The sequence below is a fragment of the Helianthus annuus genome, chromosome 6 (assembly GCF_002127325.2).
Source record: "Helianthus annuus cultivar XRQ/B chromosome 6, HanXRQr2.0-SUNRISE, whole genome shotgun sequence".
Lineage (NCBI taxonomy): Eukaryota > Viridiplantae > Streptophyta > Magnoliopsida > Asterales > Asteraceae > Helianthus > Helianthus annuus.
The window spans coordinates 53,491,384-53,508,763 of NC_035438.2; the positions used below are offsets into that span (position 1 = coordinate 53,491,384).

The following is a 17,380-nucleotide window of genomic DNA, read 5'->3' on the forward strand; positions in this document are numbered from 1 at the left end:
GGTATTCAAAGTGTTGTGATTTTTTAAAGATAATTATATCAATAGACTGCTCGAATTAAAGAGAATAAGATGCTCGTTAATATGGTGAAATTTTAAAAAAAAAAAAAAATATTAACGTATGAAATTGTTAAAGTCGTTTGAAAATCAAGAAGGAAACTAGTTAAAGGAAGAAAAGACGATCATATCATTCCCTTTTAAATTGAGAAAGATAAATGTTTGGTCATGATTTTCTCTTTACACTTCATATGAAATATCTCTCTTATATATAATTTCTTGTCTTGTTTAAATTTACAAAAAAAAAAAAAAAAAAAAATTAAATGGATGTCCAAGACATGAAAAATTTCATATGAAGCATAGAAGAGAATCATGGGTCGTATAACATTTGTACGGGTCGTATAATATTATACGGGCCGTTTTAGCATTATATAAGGTTTGGGTCGTATAACATTATATGGGTCGTATAACATCCTATACGGGTCGTATAATGTTATACGGCCCGTATACATAGACAAAAAAACAATCTCTGATATTTTTTTTGTGCAACAATTAGTTATACGACACGTATAACTCTATACGGGTCGTATACATGTAGGGGTGTGAAAATAAAATTTTAGGTGTGTTGGATGAAAAGTGGTTGAAGAAAAAGAAATAAATATTAGATTACAATAATGCCCCTGCTCTCTTGGTGATCCAACGTTTTTCTCGATCCGGCTAATACCGTAAAACGCCACTGGATTTTAGACACATTTCCACGTGGCGACATCTGGGAGGATATTCGGTGAATGTGTGGGTCACCTTACATGTTGCCGAGGCGTATGTAACTTGCTGTAACCGGTAACACTCGAGTCTTTTTACCGATCCATCCGGTAACAAGACTCAATAACATCAAACAGTTGGGGGTTTAAGCCAGTGGTTTTCAAAGGGTTTTTGTTTCTCAACTCTCATTCTTCACATTTTCAACAATTTCTAGAGAGAGAAAGTGATTCTAGAGAGAGAAAATCAAGAAGCGGTTGCGTCTTTAACAAAATCAAACAACTTTTTTTTTTTGCATAAATTTTGATTTAATGATTTGGGTTTTCATCAATCAATCGTACATTTCGTAAAATTAAGAAGAAAATTGGCAAATTGCATCAAGAAACCGGAATCTTGAAGAAACTGTGGTGAATTCTTCTGCAGATTGTTGTAAAGTTTCGATTTTTTTTTTCTTAATTTTCATTTTTTTTGCTGCAGTTAATGACAACCCAACAAGCATTATTGTATAATTTAATGTTTCTTGAGTTTAATTTATTGTTTGGATTTTAATAATCTTGAATTTATATTTTGGTAGGTGGGTTTGAATGTTTGATGATCACGGGGTTTGTTTCTAAATTGATCTACTTTTGGGGTTTAGATCATAATTTTATCTCTGTGCATAGTAGAAAGTTGTAATCTTTTAGCTTTTTATGGATATAAAGTGGCATCAATTGTCAAATTTTGCTTCAATGGAGATCGGTGGTGTGCCCTACCATTTCAGAATCTTGTTTGTCAGATCCGTACTATTTTTTTATATAATTTTACTATATTTATTGATCTGGATTTGATACTTCTTTAAAAAAATTGTATGTTAAAAGTGATTTTATGTTTGTTGACAAAATTAACATCTTTTAATGATCATGAGTTTTTTCTAAGCAAAATAATTGAAATCTAGGGATCTTTTAACGATCATGAGAACCCGTTACTGAAAACTCACGGGCCCGCCGATACTCTACTCTGCTATCCAGTGGGACCACGTTGGAATTTGAACATGAGAACTCTGCTAGAGGGTGTCAGGCAATCTAGAGATGTTGATCTTTGTTTTGTTGGTTTCTTTTTTTTTCTTTTTTTTTATAACAGACTGTAGTAATTCTAGTGTCTTGTTTATAACTATTTGTAGTTTCGTTTGTCGGCTTCTATGTTACGTGTATTTGTCGTTTGTTGTTTAATGACGTTATCGTGTCTCGTAGATATTTTAAAAGATCTAGAGAAGATGCTGTGACGCGTTTGTTAAGTTTCTTCATACCAAGATATGGTGCTGCAAAAGACGTTTGATTACGGATTCAACGGTTATCAGGTCCCGCCAACGCCTCAGGCTCCCAGATCAGCCACGGTAAATGCCTCTGATTTTACAAAATCATCCAAAATAATAATACTGTTTATATCAAAGTTGTTATATTTATTCAACATGGTTCAGAAGAGGATTTCATCTTGTGAGAAAAACAAGGATCATAACCGAATGGGTGCGTTTGACATACTAGCCACCGTTGCTGGCAAGTTATTGTTAGAGGGTGACGATTCTGTTAATAAGATAACCAACGAAGAACTTAAAATCGTGAACGGGCCGACAAACAACACTGAAAACGATCATTCAAAAGCAAACGTCTGTGATCAAGGAAACTGCAATAAGAGCTTTTTCATATCCGAGATTATAAAAGCTCCGGTTACAGACTCTTGCTCGGGGCCTGCTTCTAGCATTACATCTTCTGATTGTAGAATAGAAGATATAAACCGTAAACAAATGGAAACCGAGGTACCAGAAAACAGGAAACCTCCGGTTGTTGATAATGTAAATTGTAATCTAAAGTTAGTTATTCAAGATGATGATGAAAACTCTAGTGTGTGCACTCAGCCCGATAAGCTAAATAACAAAACCGTTGGGGCACCAACCCGTATTGGTAACCGAAGAATTAGGAGATTATCTGCATCCAAACAAAATACTGGTGAGTTATTATGATTACTATTTGATTGTATTGTGTTTTTTTAGTTTCTGGAATTGAATTGTTTTAATGCCGTGTCAGAAGTGAACCGTAACAAGAAAAGTTGCGATAATTATCAAAGATCGATGAGGGATTATCCGTTGAAAAAACGAAGACTTTATCTGATGGAGGATCCTTCAATATCCAACGTCAAATCTGACTCTATTGAAGACGGATCCAGTTCGGTTGCAACGACTCAAAATTCACTTGGTAATTGAAACCTCAAAGCGACATGTTTAGACTTTAGATATACTCTTGTAAATCAAAACTGAAAGATGTTTTCGGTTCTAAACTTTTAATCAGTGAAGCTGAAGATCAAGTCTTTTAGGGTACCCGAGTTTTTCATTGAAATACCAGAAACAGCAACTGTTAGTTCTCTAAAGGTATATATTCTTTTCGGGCAATCTAATTGGTAATCGTTATAGTTAACGGTCGACTTACATTGAATAATTTTATAGACGATGGTTATGGAGGCTGTGAGTGGTATATTCAGTGGTGAGCTACATGTCGGTCTGATGCTTCAAGGGAAGAGAATTAGAGATGATAAGACTCTGTTACAGACTGGTATATTGCATGATAAGAATCTCGATGGTCTTGATTTCACTTTGGAGCCGAGCGAGTTACAAGTTCCACCGGTTTTGTGCCCCGAAGATCAGCCGTTAACAACGTAAAACACCTCGGTTCAAACATATAAACGTTAAAACGTTAACTATTTTTTTACTTTAAGTAATCGATGATCTGATATCAGGTATACGCAACCTCAAACTGTAGCTAATGAAGTAGCGATACAGCAGCGGGTGGATAAAAGTGATCATGAGATGTCGGTAGATGATAAAAGTGGTTTAGATTCAAGGGCATTAGTGACGGTTCCAGCCGAGAACGTGGGTCCACTGGCGGTGGTCCCACTGAGGAAATCAAATGGAGCTGAGGTGGCACAGCGCAGAATCCGTCGTCCGTTTTCTGTTTATGAAGTGGAAGCTCTTGTTGAAGCTGTTGAGAAGCTTGGAACCGGAAGGTATAATGTGTTCTTTTGATGTTGAATTGGAGTTTATGTGTAACGGTTTTGAATCTTCCAGATGGCGTGATGTGAAACTACGCGCATTTGATGATGCAAAGCACCGAACTTATGTGGATTTGAAGGTATATACTGTATAGGATTCAGTTTGAACGTAGTGTGCGTACATAAAATGATTCTTGCTGACGTGGATGGTTGGGGCGATGCAGGACAAATGGAAAACACTGGTGCACACAGCGAGTATATCACCACATCAGAGGAGAGGTGAGCCGGTGCCTCAGGAGCTGTTAGACCGAGTGTTAACGGCTCATGGTTACTGGTCCCATCACCAAGCCAAGAACGAGTTGAAGCACCGACTAGAAGCGCAAACTTGTCAACTTGTCTAAAGTGAGAAATATAACCGCATGTATAGGATCTTTTCATACCATATACAAAGTGAGAAATAAGTTGGTTCTTTTTAATGGCTCGTGGTGGTTCTTTGCCCCATAGAGACGCAGGAATGACGCTTGTGGAACGGTCGGGTCGATGATGGAATAAATATGAATTTGAAAATCGATGGTTGGTTTTGTTTTTGAAAATCAAATTAAATGATTGCTTGATTGAATGAAATAGTAACCAGTGGTAGTAATGTCAAGTTAAAAGGTACAAACAGCCAAACAGGTGCCATGGACAACAAATAAGTGGTTAAATAGTTCTTGGAATTTTAAGACAACTCGCACGGTGGCTCGTGCGTTGCGGCGGGTTCGAAACGTAGATATGTCAGTCGTGTTAAAATTTGTACTTTCGACTAAAAGGTGAAATACTAAAAGAAAAAAATATATAAAGTACTAGCTCTGATTGTAGCGATACCGACTTCAGAGGTTGTAGTGGAATGTAAATAAAATAACCTACTTATGTCGGTACATACAAAATATAGAAAAACCTTACGTTGAAGGAAAAACTAAATACAAACGAAAAAATAACTAAAAGGGGAAGCTTTAAAGTTCAAAGTTTAAATAGTAATTACACTAAAGTGTAACGAAAAAGAATCAAAAGTTTTAAAGTCTAGATGGTAATTACAATAAAGTATAGAGGAACTAAACCTGTTTTATGAGAACAAGTGTTGCCAGAATTACAAGTTATAACACAAGGTTGATGATGCATGCCTAAAATTCACCTCCATGGATAATTACCTTTTATATACATTTTTCGAACGGAATTACCTTTTACCTTTTATATATATATATAACTATTAATATTAATATTAATATGTCCTGCATGCGATGCGACGCGGGTCTGTTGCAAAAATCGTATGAATTAGCTCAAGCATTATGTGATGCGTTTACCATATGAAAATATGTGTTTCAAATGTATTCGATTTAACTCAATGTAACATATATAAGCATTATGATTGGATCAAAGTTGTGGCGGGACCGCATGTTGTGGTGGGTTTGCAAACTTCGCTACACTCGTTGCGATAGTGACATTAACGGGTTTGCAAACTTCGCTACACCATTGTGCCTCACACGTTACGGATTTATACATTTTAAATAAAGGACTCTAATTACCTCTCGCGCGTTGCGGCGAGACCTTACAATGAGATTAACGTGTTAAAGGGGCACATTTGGAAACTTCAAAACCTGCGAAACATTGTTGCGAACCCGGCTACGGCTATGAAGTCGATGTGGCTAAGAAATTAAAGAGAAGCGTATGAAGCTGAGTAGGTTATGTTATAGAAACGAACCGTAGGATAAAAGAAGTTGAAGTCACGATTTTTTTAAGATGTAAGACGATGATACGACACACGAATTCGATTTTTTACCCACACGTTACGACATATCAATTTAGTAAAGTAATTTAAACTAAAAAAAAATATAAGAAAAATTAAAGAAATAAAAGTGTGAACATGGAAATACTCAAGTAACGAACCTACCAATTTTTCTGGGAATTTTCTTGATTTTCTTGAATTGAGATGGATGATATAAATGAGTGGTGGTCAGTTTTGTGTTTCATATATTATACAATACAATGATTGTTTATAGAAAGACATAATCAAAAACTTGTGAAAGATACAGTTCATAATCGATGATTGTCTATCTCCCTCTGCTTTTGATTAAATAACCCTTTTTAATTGTAAAAGCTAAAATTCTTACGATCAATCACATAATTTCTAACTAATTATATTTTTTTTTATTATTTATAGGGATATAGACAGGGCTGTACCGTTAAACTTATCAACCTAAGCTACGACGTAGGGCCACCAAAAAATAAGGGTCTTTTTCATATATTAGACTTGTTTTTGACTTATTTAAACGGAGTTTCTAGGCTAAAGTTATGATTTTATTCAAGAAGTCCACACTTTCCACGCATGCTTCATTTCAGAATCCAGAAGCAGCAACGCAACATACCAACCCTCATTACTTGAGATGTCTTTTGAGTAACCAATGTAAAACTGATTGCAGATTGGGTGATATTGGGGCTGACATTCAGGATTATCATCGCTATGGTTATTCAATGCCTCAAATCTTAATCTCAATTGCAGATTCTCAACTGGTAGTGACTAAATTCATCATCTACTAATCTGTATGTGTGTGTGTATTGAGCAACCATAAAAAATCACTAAATCACTAATTAGCTTTGGGAATTGAATGATTTAATCTTATAATATTTGCGATTTTGATTCGGTATTGGCAATTATATTGATATTTTATAAGGTTGTCAAGTATTCAAGAGTCAAAAATGAGATTGGACGATTGGTGATCAGTACTACTCAAGTTCGTTATAGAAAATGGTTGATTTGTTGATTTTCTTTATACTAATTTAATAGGGCCCCGATTTTGTGGTTTGTATAGGGCCTCCAAAAACGTTAGACCGGCCTTGGATATAGATATAATGGAAAAAGCCAGTATTGTTGATTTTTATCATTATATATTATGATTTTGCAACATGTTTGGGCAATAGATGATAGTACTTCCAGCATTAAAAGGTTTTTGTGCATCAGGAAGTTGTATTTTTTTTTTTTATTATTTGTTGTACCTTTCATCTTTCCCTACGCAGAGAGAGACTTCTAGGTTTTCTCATACATGCAATTTCATCTATTCGGGAAAACCACGACAACGCCGTCTTTTCCATATTAGACAAGTGACACCCCTCACCAAGCCGTTTCCACATGCTGAAACGGCACAAGTATTTCTTTTAACGGCCAACCAACCATTGAACGCCACGTGTCTGACCAAGCCTGTAACGGCTTGAAGATGTTTCAGTCCACGCCACGTGTCCGACCATTTTTGAAAGAACTTTGCCAAGCCGTTTCAAACGGCTCATGTGGAAGGAACTTAGCCGAGTACCTTCAGTGAGCTAAGCCGTGTGCTTGGGTTGGAGCCGAGCCGTTACCGTACACACGTCGACCCCACTGCTGCCAGCCAAGCCATTTCGCCTCATTGTTTGTGCCGTCTCAACAGCTCTGAGCCGTTTCAGCTGGCTTAAGCCGGTACAGGCTTCTAAAGCCGTTTCAAGATATTGTTCGAGCCGTTTCAGCTGGCTCCGAGCCGTTTCAATGCTGTAGTTTATAGATTTATATTTGCCTGTTTTTTTCTGTGTGTTTGTATAATAGATTCATGTAAAGTTATCAAAACATTTAGCTTTTGTAGAAGGAACTTACCAAGTTAAAATTATGAAGATTCGTATGGTTGTATACAGTGGCGGAAAGTGGGAAATCGTTAACGGAAAGTTGGAGTATGTTGTTGATGCTGATTCAAGTAGACGTGGTTTAGAAATTGAACCCAACCTTTTATACACTGCTCTTTTAAGTGAAGTGTCAAACATGTGTAGTTCTACAAACATTATGAAGTTATCGTATCGGTTGTCTTCGTTTAGTGATCCAATCGATATAATAAATGATGAAGATCTTGCAATGTTTTATAATTTTGCTATGGAAAATATTTTTGAAATTTATAAATTATATGTCGTTGAAGGGTTTTGTGCTGGGTCATCTAGTTTTTCACCTCCAAATAAATTTAAAGTTCCTGATTTGAATCTCTGTACTGATGAAGAAAATTATGATGTTTTAAACGACTACCAGCCAAATCCCGATAATTCATTTGAAAAGTGTTTGCCATCTTCATCAATTACTTTTGAACCAGGGCACGTATTTAATAACAAAGAAGAATGAAACTTGAGTTGGGAAAAAAATGTTTGTTAGAACGCTTTGAGTTTAAAGTCGATAGATCAACTAAAACGCGGTACGAAGTGTCATGTTTGGTGGACGGTTGCGTTTGGCGTTTTTGTGCATACGGTTTTGGGGACAGAGGGTTGTTTTTTGTTAAGAGTTTAACGATAAACACACGTGCTCGAAGACGCTAACGTACCCACATCTTCGTCAGGCAAACCCAAAGGTTGTGGCTCAATTTTTAAAAGAACCTTTAAAAGACAGTGGTAGAATATATCGTTGTAATGAAATAGTGAAAGATTTTAAACAAAGATTCCAAGTTGAGATAACCACTAGTCAAGCTTGGCGTGGAAAAAGTCTGGCACTAGAGCTTTTACAAGGAACAAGCAGAGATTCGTTTGCAGAACTACCATTTTACTGTTACAATCTAGAGTGGGCAAATCCTGGTTCTGTCACTCATATCAAGACTGATGACGAGCGTCGGTTTGAAATGGTCTTTGTCGCGATTGGTGCTGCGGTAAGTTACAACAGTCTCTGTTTTTTTCGTCAAACTACATCTTCTTGACGTTTTTTAAATAATTTCGTTTCAGATCCGTACCTTTATCTGTAATCTAAGACCGGTGGTGATCATTGATGCTGCACACCTAAAGGGTGAATTTAAAGGGACGTTATTTTTAGTAGTCGGGATGGATGGAAACAACCAAATTTTACCAGTTTCCTATGGAATAGGAAAATCAGAGGATGGTGAATCTTGGACATGGTTTCTCTCAAAGCTTAGAGAATGTATCGGTGAAATACCCGACATGGCGATAATATCGGATAGAGCGAATTCTATACACCTAGCTGTTAGAAACGTATTTCCACATGCTTATCACGGGTTAAGCTATCGTCATTTAATGATGAACCTACGTTTACCCTATGATAAAAAAAAGAAAATGAGAAGCTGTGGTGGAAGACATGCAAATCGTACCGATTTTCTGATTTTAACGAGTCATTCAATGCTTTTTGTCTTGCCGTTCCTAGAGTACGTCACACTCTAACAAGTATTGGGTTCGGTAGATGGGCAAGGGTGCATTGTCCAGGCAATCGATATCATTATATGACATCTAACAGCGCGGAGTCTATTAACGGTTTATCTAGACACTCGCGTAAAATGCCGGTAACGCAACTCTTAGAGTTCTTCCGGCAATCTGTACAGAAATGGTTTTACGACCGCCGTTTGCAAGGTATTCATGAAAAATATTTACTTACACAATGGGCACAGAAGAAATTTTTTAAAAAAATTGAAGGGTCTAGAACCCGGACGGTTTCTGGAATTGGGTTAAACACTTATTCTGTCGCAGACAGTGGAAAGGGGGGTTTAGTTGACTTTGTTAATCGAAGTTGTAGCTGCCGAGTTTGGCAGGTTTCTGGTTTACCTTGCGGGCATGTTATTGCCGTGTCAAAATTTTTAGGTGAAACCGGTTGCAGTAAGTATTGCTTCACGTGTTACTCAAATGTAACACCCCAAAAATCCGAATGTTTATATTTGTCATATGTTCTCATATGATATTTCATGAAATAAATAACTAGGCTATTTAACCTAGTTAAGTGTATGGTGAAAAACTATTAATGGAGGGAAGTTGTGCCAATTATGTTTTAGTGGCTAACACAAGGGACTAAAGTTGGATAAAATGGAAGTTGAATTAATATATGAAAATTTCACACACACAAACACACACTTCGTGTGTTCTAGAACGAGCAGGAGCTCCATGGGAGCCAAAACCCTAACTTTCATCTAATCCATCAAATTGAAAGGCTAAACGAAGCTTAAATTCACAACCGAGCATGAATTAATGATCACCTTCACAAGAGGATCATAAGGTATGTCGTAAAACCTAGATTGGTGACCTTGCACGAAGTGGGTTATGTTTTAATCCGTGAATTGGTATGAAATTGAGTATGAGCATGTGTTAGAATCATCATATAGAATATGGATTATGCATGGTTTGGGTTAATTCGATGTTAAAGGTGAAACCCATTAGTTATGGTAAGAATGATGACTTGAATCATCATCCATGTCTAATTCTTGTTGAATGTTGATTGTATTATGTGGGTATGATGAATTCTTGTTAGATGAATTGAAAGAAATATGGTGTTGATATGCTTGATGTTTATGTATGAATGATAGATGCTAATTAGTAGGAGGATTGGATGAATTATGTATGAGATTAGAAGAATATGCATAAATTAGTTGTACATTGTGCATTAAAAGATGTACGCACACCAAGTGTTTTATGAAATGCCTAGTATAAGCTAGCATGTGAAATTAAACGTTAAATAATGGATGAACATGTGTAGAGTTTGATAATAACATGATTGATGATAATTAAACATGAGAAGATATATTGAAGAAGGATTTTGTAAGATGGAATAGTTGATGGTATGATTTGGGTTGAATTATGCATTAAGAGTTGTACTCTATGCTTGAATGATGAGGTGCATATCATGTGTCGGATTAGTGACTAAATGGTAATTTGGATATGGATATGCACTAAATGGGTAGTTTGTGGACTTACTAGCAAAGAATGATGTTGAGATTATATTAAATTACTAGCTTTGAATGTGAATGACAATTGTAGGATCATGAGAGCTTTAGTTTGTATTGATTTGGTTGTATATGTGCATGATGTAACTTGATGATCATGTGGTTGAAAACATATTGCATAATAAGTATGAAATGTATGTAGTGTCATTAGTATAGCCTAATATGATGACACAAATATAGGAGGTTAAGTCGAAAGTTCATATGATAAACCATTGACTTCTGAAAGTCAACTACGCATAAGAAGCATAACTAGACTTGTTGTCATAATTGTAAGATTTTAGAAAGTCACATGGTCTATGTTATATCAATATGTGCTATATAGAATGACATGATGAATTATATGATCTTAAAAGGATGTGATTTTGAATATATGCCTTATGTTTGTTAGAATTGACTAAAGAAGGTCAAATGTGAGATATGCATTTGTTATGATCGTTGATATGTAATATCTCGTATGCTAACAAGAATGTAAATGTGGTGACATGTATGGATAAGCATTTGGTCAAAGTGACGCAAGCACGAAAGGCTCAAGGGTCAAAAGGACACAAGGAAGCGAACGCGAATACGGCCGCAAATAGGTAAGTGATCCCGGCTCACTTCTTAGTATAAATGTAGAATTTTATTATTTATATGTGTGGATAAGAATCATGCAAGGAATATGTAATGATTGTGAGTTTTAAGTTAAGTGTTATTTTAGTATAACGAAGGAATTCTTATAAGAAAGGTAATTTGATGGGATTAAACGGGTCGAATAATCATGTATAAGTAAGGTAGCGGTAACGAAATTCGTAAAGATTAGGGACCCGGGGTAAGGATTCTTAGTCTAATATGTAGGAAAATGTTTTATGGACAATTAGAAACAAGTTCCGAGTGATTCAGACGCAAAACGAACAAGTTATGAGAAATTTGGTAACAAATTGGAAGGCTGTGCTGGGCACTACCGTAGCTTACGGTAGCCACCATAAGCTACGGTAGGTGCTGGATCTTTCTTTCTGCCGTAAGGCAGTAGTGAGGCACCGTAAGCATTTTGTGGCCACCGTAAGCTACGGTAGCCACTATAGCTTACGGTGGAGGTCAGGTGCAAAAGTAATGTTTATGTAATTTCTTCGTTTTTCTTCGAATTCGAACCCTGTGAACCCATTCCAAGCCTCGTTAAGTTTTTATAATGTTCCTTAACTCTACCAAATGGCTTAGTAAGTTACGGGTGAGTATGGAACTCATTCTTAAGATCCGAAACATACCCGAAAGATATTTAAAAAGCGATTATGACGTGTGAGCGAGTATTCGGGGTAATGAATTAAGTATGTGGGTATGCATATTTAGATTTAACTTCATTCCAATGACTTAAACTTATAAGTAATCATGAATAGGAGTGAGTATGTATATGAGTTTGTTCGTACATGTATTATTACATGGAGGTTTGTAATTAGGATATGTCAGTAATTCATAGGGAATTATGTATGTGGTATGTAAGAGCTAGTATGTATGTAAGAATGTATTTATGTATTTATATAAGTATGTATGTATGTATGATGTGTGTATGTTTTATGTGACCAAAAGTACACATACGGTTGTGTGTAGGCACGAAGTAGTATTGACTGTACACGAAGGAATGGTGCTTGTATATACGTATACATAGCTTCAATATGTTTGAGTACTAAGTTACTAATCATGTGCTTTGAGAATGAAATGAGATTTGCAGGTATGCTATGGAAGTCCATTGTGATGTTTTGAGGAATTGGAATGCAAGATTGTACTCGGAAGGATGATCGAAAAGTCTTGCACGAATAGAAAGATTGCGGCGTGGTCAATTAATTATGTACGATAGGTTATGAATGTAGATTATCAAATTTTAATGATGTGCATGTTTGTGGTGAATGTAAGTTACACGGACTAACATCGGTATAAAGTATTGGAGGATTGAAGATCGAGTCAAGGGCAAGAATTGTACGGGAAGAGTAGTCACATATCTGGGGATCGTATATGTAGTTGATGTGGTAATCAAGATTAAACGTTGTAAATCTTTTAAGAAAGTGTGGGTTATTCCAGAAAGGAACTTAGAAATAAGTTAAATAAGTAATATAAAAAGAAATTTTAAGGCTCATATTTCCGCTGCGTCGATTTTACGGTAAAACGTGTTTGGGCGTTACATCAAACGAAGTCCATAAAAAAACTTACGAAGAAGCGATTAATCCTCTTCCTCATAGATCTGAATGGGAGATTCCAAAAGACCTTATCAATCTTCAACCGCCGCATATGACAAAACGCCAGGCCGGTCGTCCTCGAGAAAACCACCGGATCTTATCCCGTGGGGAAGAACCTACTCCCCTGTATTGTTCCCGGTTTAACTCATACGGTCATCATCGGGATGTCTGTCGGCAGCCCATGCCGTCAGAAATTCGTACTCGCAAAGGCCCAGACAAAGGGAAAGGGAAAGAAACCGATGATCCTGATCATTTTACACAATCTCCTTCTAATTATATGTTTCCGTCTTATAACTTGGGAGACTTTTAATACTATAATTTTTTTTGTGTATTTTAATTTCTCAAATAACGTAGTAAATCTATTTAGTTGCAAATAATTAATATTGAAAATCATTTCATTACAATATGTTATTTTTTTTATATTACATGCGTACATAGTACCATTAAACATTAACAGGTGTGAAGCGCCCAGCGTAGAGTTCATTTGCCATGTATCGTCTGTATCTGAAACAAGCATCCTGAAGGTTTCCTTCGTTCCATGTTAAAGAACGATCCTGAACAAGTTTTTCCATTAGCATACATATGATGACTCCTAAATTTCTGCCAATACGATCTGTGTGATCAGGCCACACGACATCCCCTACTATTTGCATGGCACCCGTCTCATATATTTCTGAGTGTTGCCAGTACGATATACGTCCGAGAAACCATAAGAATAGAGACTCAAATTCTAGCACAATTTGATGTACTCTTCTGCGTACGCAAAATGAAACTCCGCAATTAATCGTGTCACAAGTATTGGCAAAAAAAAAAATTCTTAATTCTAGTGACTTTAGATTTATTTTAAAAAGCAACCAATTTTGTTCCTTGTCCGGTGTAGGAATGTAAACCTGCAAAAAGTGTATAATCTTAGGTTGTAAATCAATGTTGTAAATAAAAAAAAATTCTTAGCAAAAAAAATATTACATCAAACACGTTTAAGTTCTTATTCCAAAAAAAACCCTGACATTTATAAAACTAAACTAAGCTAGTCGGTATGGTCTTCCGCTTCAGAATCATACTCTACTCCTTTTTCCATTTCCAAACGATAAGCTTCAAAACGCACTTCATCGAACATTCTTTCGAAATCCAATTCCTCATCTGAGTCTTCGTCAGCAGTAACCGTCAAACATTCTTGTGGAATAATCTGGTCCAAAGGACGTTGTCGTTCATTGGTGTTAGGTAACGGCACAAGCGCCTGACACTGACCTGAACCGCTAAATGGTGCTTCACGTGTTGGCTGTTGCACCGGGTTTGGGGGGTTACGAGTTTGGGAATTGTTTGGTTTAGGGTTATCTGAGGGTGGATTTGGGTGGTTAACCGTTTGGGAAATGTTGACGTTGATATGAATGTGATGTGCGTGAATTAAATATATTTTTAATTGAATTTTTCTTCACACAAATTTAGTTTAAAAAATGGTTTTTCACCTAAAAACTAACTACACACACAAAAGGGCAAGTGTACCCGTCGGGTGGTAATATAGCTAATCGGTAAGAACCGGATATCAATCCGTGGATGCGGTGTCTCGATACTAAACTTTTGCTACTTCAAAGCCTTTTCAAATGATTGGGTTGATTTTTTTTTTCTAAACTAGCATGCAAATAAATAAACTACTAAAAATTCTAACAAAGAACAATATCTAAGAAAGGGTTGCCTAAACTAAGTTTCCACTAACAAACATATGACAACAAGGTGGAAGACTTGTGATGATGCAAGTTCTAGATTTAACTAAGTCCCCAATCAAGGCTTCATAGTCTATAATTCTTAGGAAAATTAAAAATGAATTAACATTCTAATCACCTAAAAATTATTCTTTTAAGCTCACTTGCTAAGTTGATGTTAATCTTTAATCATGAGTTATTTGTTTGTCAAAACTCCTAACTCTACAAATTAGGGAAGACTAATATGAACAACACACTAATCACCCTAACTTGGTTTCAAGTAGTTGGCACTATCATCATGTTCTTGATATGAACCACAAGCATGGTCATGCTAGCTAACAACTTTGGCCTAAATCATCAACATAACATGAACACAAACTATAGAATTCATATAAACATACTTTTGATCTTTCCGAATCTAGATGCAAGAATTCACACACAAGCTCAAATCATTGTTCATATCACATTAGCACTCACCATTCCTAGTTTCATGCTATGAATCATACTAACAAGTTAACAAGATTCAATAATCATAATCTCTACATGGGCTTTCCCACACAACATGTAAATACTTATGAGCAAACATTCAAGAACAAGAACTTTAAGCATGTGCAAGAACTCCAAGAACAAGATTAAATGTCAACATGAAGATTAACAAGAAGAATCATCACATCTACTTCCATGTTATCACATATTCATTAGCTTCAACAAAGTTTAGACAACTCAAATGTTTAGCCCATAAGGCTCATGGCTACCAAATCAAATGCAAAGAAACATAAATTGTTCATAATGTAGTAAGCTAACCAAGTTAAAGACAAGATTAAAAATGGTGTTTGAGTAGATCTTCAAGTGATTTAATCCTCTTCAAGGCTTCCTCTTGGCTCCAACAAGCTTCCAAGACCAGTTTCTTGAGAGAAAAAGTCACCAAAATGCTCCAACTCCCTTGCAAATGAGCTAGAAACTCGTATTTAAACTGCTGGGCGTTTGGCACTACCATGCCACCTTTTGGCACGGTCATGCTTGGCAAGTGTCAAAGTCACTTTTCGTCTGTCAATCTTGTTTGCTACCATTTCTGGAAAAATCCCGCTCAAATGTTCCCGAGGTCGCACGACCGTGCTCGGAGATGCTCCGGTCGTGCGAGCCGGTAGTGCTCGGTAACAGTCACATCGTTCTCGGAAATAAGCTGATCAGGAGTTGATTTTGGCCTGGCACGGTCGTGCCACTGTTTGGCACGGTAGTGCTCCCCTGAATTTTGACGATTTGGCTGATAGATGCTAGTGCTGGCTGAGAGTGCCGATGTCGGAGGGCTTGGCACGGTCGTGCCACTGTTTGGCACGGTAGTGCCATATCTGGCAGTTTGCTGGAATGCACCATTTTAGCTCTATTTTGCTCCAAAAGCTTCTGTTTCATCACCGGGCCGAAGCCCGGACCTGTATTTTCACAAACAACTCAAATGAGTACCAAAATCAATGAAAATACAAAGAGTTTTCGCATAAACGGGGCGTATTTGACGTTTAAAAGATGTATAAATTCTTATACATCAAACATCCCCACACTTGAACTTTGCTTGTCCTCAAGCAAACTAAAATCAACAAAACTCTCTAAATGGCAATCATCTCAACTAGCATTTCATAAGCACAAACAAATAACTTGGGTCAAAACAATCAAGGAGTGCTCAATATAAAGAAACAACCAAAAAGAGATATGTGAAATAAGTTTATGAGCAATGGTCCATCTTAGAAATCCCTACCAATTGACCAAGCATCCTCACAATGTTCACACACACTCGGCTTAATATAGGTGCACATACAATTCATGGAGTATGTTTAGAACACTCGATGCCAAGACGATAACTATACGATATCATAAGCTTGTGGAAGGATCAAATCTAATCACTCGGCAAAAATATAGCATAAATCATGAGGTCTTGGTTGGGTTGTAACTTGGCTTGGGTTAAGGGTGTGGAAGTGGATTTTGAAAAGTGGCTAAAACAGTTGTAACCCGACAGTTTGACTAACCTAAAGCATAAGAAAAATAGAACTATTCAACTAAATAGTAACTAACCGAGAGCTAACCAACAAGTATTTCTTTTCGCTCCCAAAATCGCTCTAGCAAAGTCATTTGATAAGGCTTTTTTCAACTATATTTCTTTCGTTTTTTTTTTTTTTTTACAAGAACTAACCCATGCTTTGGAGAGAACTAAGTATGTCTACCTAGCTAAAAACTCTTGAACATGAGTGATATAACAACTAAGAAGAACTATACAAAAGCTATAAGTTAATCATAACCGAACCGGGCTTCCAACCAAAAATGGGCTAAAAATATAAAAGGCTAATTTGGCTAAGTGGCTAATGTTTTGGGGTTTTCAAGAAACGAACGGGAAAGGCTCAAATTGGTTTAACTAGGGGAATAATTCGGGTAGGGAGGTGAATGAAAATGGCTAAAATGAAAAGGTTTCCTAATGCCTCAATCACTTCTATGCTTGTATTCTCGCTTTGTGGCCTCGAAATGCATACCTAACACAAGTTCTAAATCGCAAAAGTTATCCGGCTCACTCAATCTTTGCCCGCAAAAACATGAGCAAAAATAATCTAAAGCTATAAGGCTCAAAAATAACTCACGGAAACGGGCGTATTGGGTAAATATGCAAGGCAAACAAGTAGGTCAATCGCTTGATTTCTCATCTCAATTTTATACAAAAAAAACAAGTTACTTAACGTTTTTTTTTCCTTACATGAGTGAACCCCCTTTTTGTGTCAACCCAATTTTATTTATCAAAAATTTTGGTGCTTATTTAGATACTTATGTTGATTTGATTTATATGCCACAAAAATTGTTAAAAGAGAGCTTTGCATTATTATTTTATTTTATTTATTATTATTATTATTATTATTATTATTATTATCATTATTATTATTATTATTATTATTATTATTATTATTTTATATATATATGA

The 17,380-nt window shown here is 36.2% G+C and overlaps 1 protein-coding gene and 1 long non-coding RNA gene across 2 annotated transcripts; both read left to right on the forward strand.

Moving 5' to 3' along the window:
• Positions 1 to 933: 933 nt before the first annotated feature.
• On the forward strand, positions 934 to 4,338 carry LOC110865512 (telomere repeat-binding protein 5). The gene is made up of 9 exons (XM_022114770.2): positions 934 to 1,182; positions 1,983 to 2,125; positions 2,210 to 2,735; positions 2,814 to 2,981; positions 3,075 to 3,154; positions 3,230 to 3,438; positions 3,520 to 3,786; positions 3,848 to 3,911; positions 3,996 to 4,338. Exons 2-9 carry the CDS (start codon positions 2,045 to 2,047, stop codon positions 4,170 to 4,172), a joined length of 1,572 nt encoding a protein of 523 aa, XP_021970462.1. The 5' UTR covers positions 934 to 1,182; positions 1,983 to 2,044; the 3' UTR covers positions 4,173 to 4,338.
• Positions 4,339 to 9,679: 5,341 nt separating this feature from the next.
• Positions 9,680 to 12,618, forward strand: LOC110864003. Its single transcript, XR_002549537.1, has 3 exons — positions 9,680 to 9,796; positions 11,016 to 11,098; positions 12,223 to 12,618. It is a non-coding gene; the product is annotated as an uncharacterized LOC110864003 (long non-coding RNA).
• The last annotated feature ends 4,762 nt before the right edge of the window (positions 12,619 to 17,380 follow it).

What these genes read in the sequence shown, in the direction of transcription:
- LOC110865512 (XM_022114770.2), top strand. Translation starts at nt 2,045, where the DNA reads ATGGTGCTGCAAAAGACGTTTGATTACGGATTCAACGGTTATCAGGTC. An exon ending in AGGCTCCCAGATCAGCCACG is followed by an intron (nt 2,126 to 2,209) that starts GTAAATGCCTCT and finishes AACATGGTTCAG; the next exon opens with AAGAGGATTTCATCTTGTGA. An exon ending in TGCATCCAAACAAAATACTG is followed by an intron (nt 2,736 to 2,813) that starts GTGAGTTATTAT and finishes ATGCCGTGTCAG; the next exon opens with AAGTGAACCGTAACAAGAAA.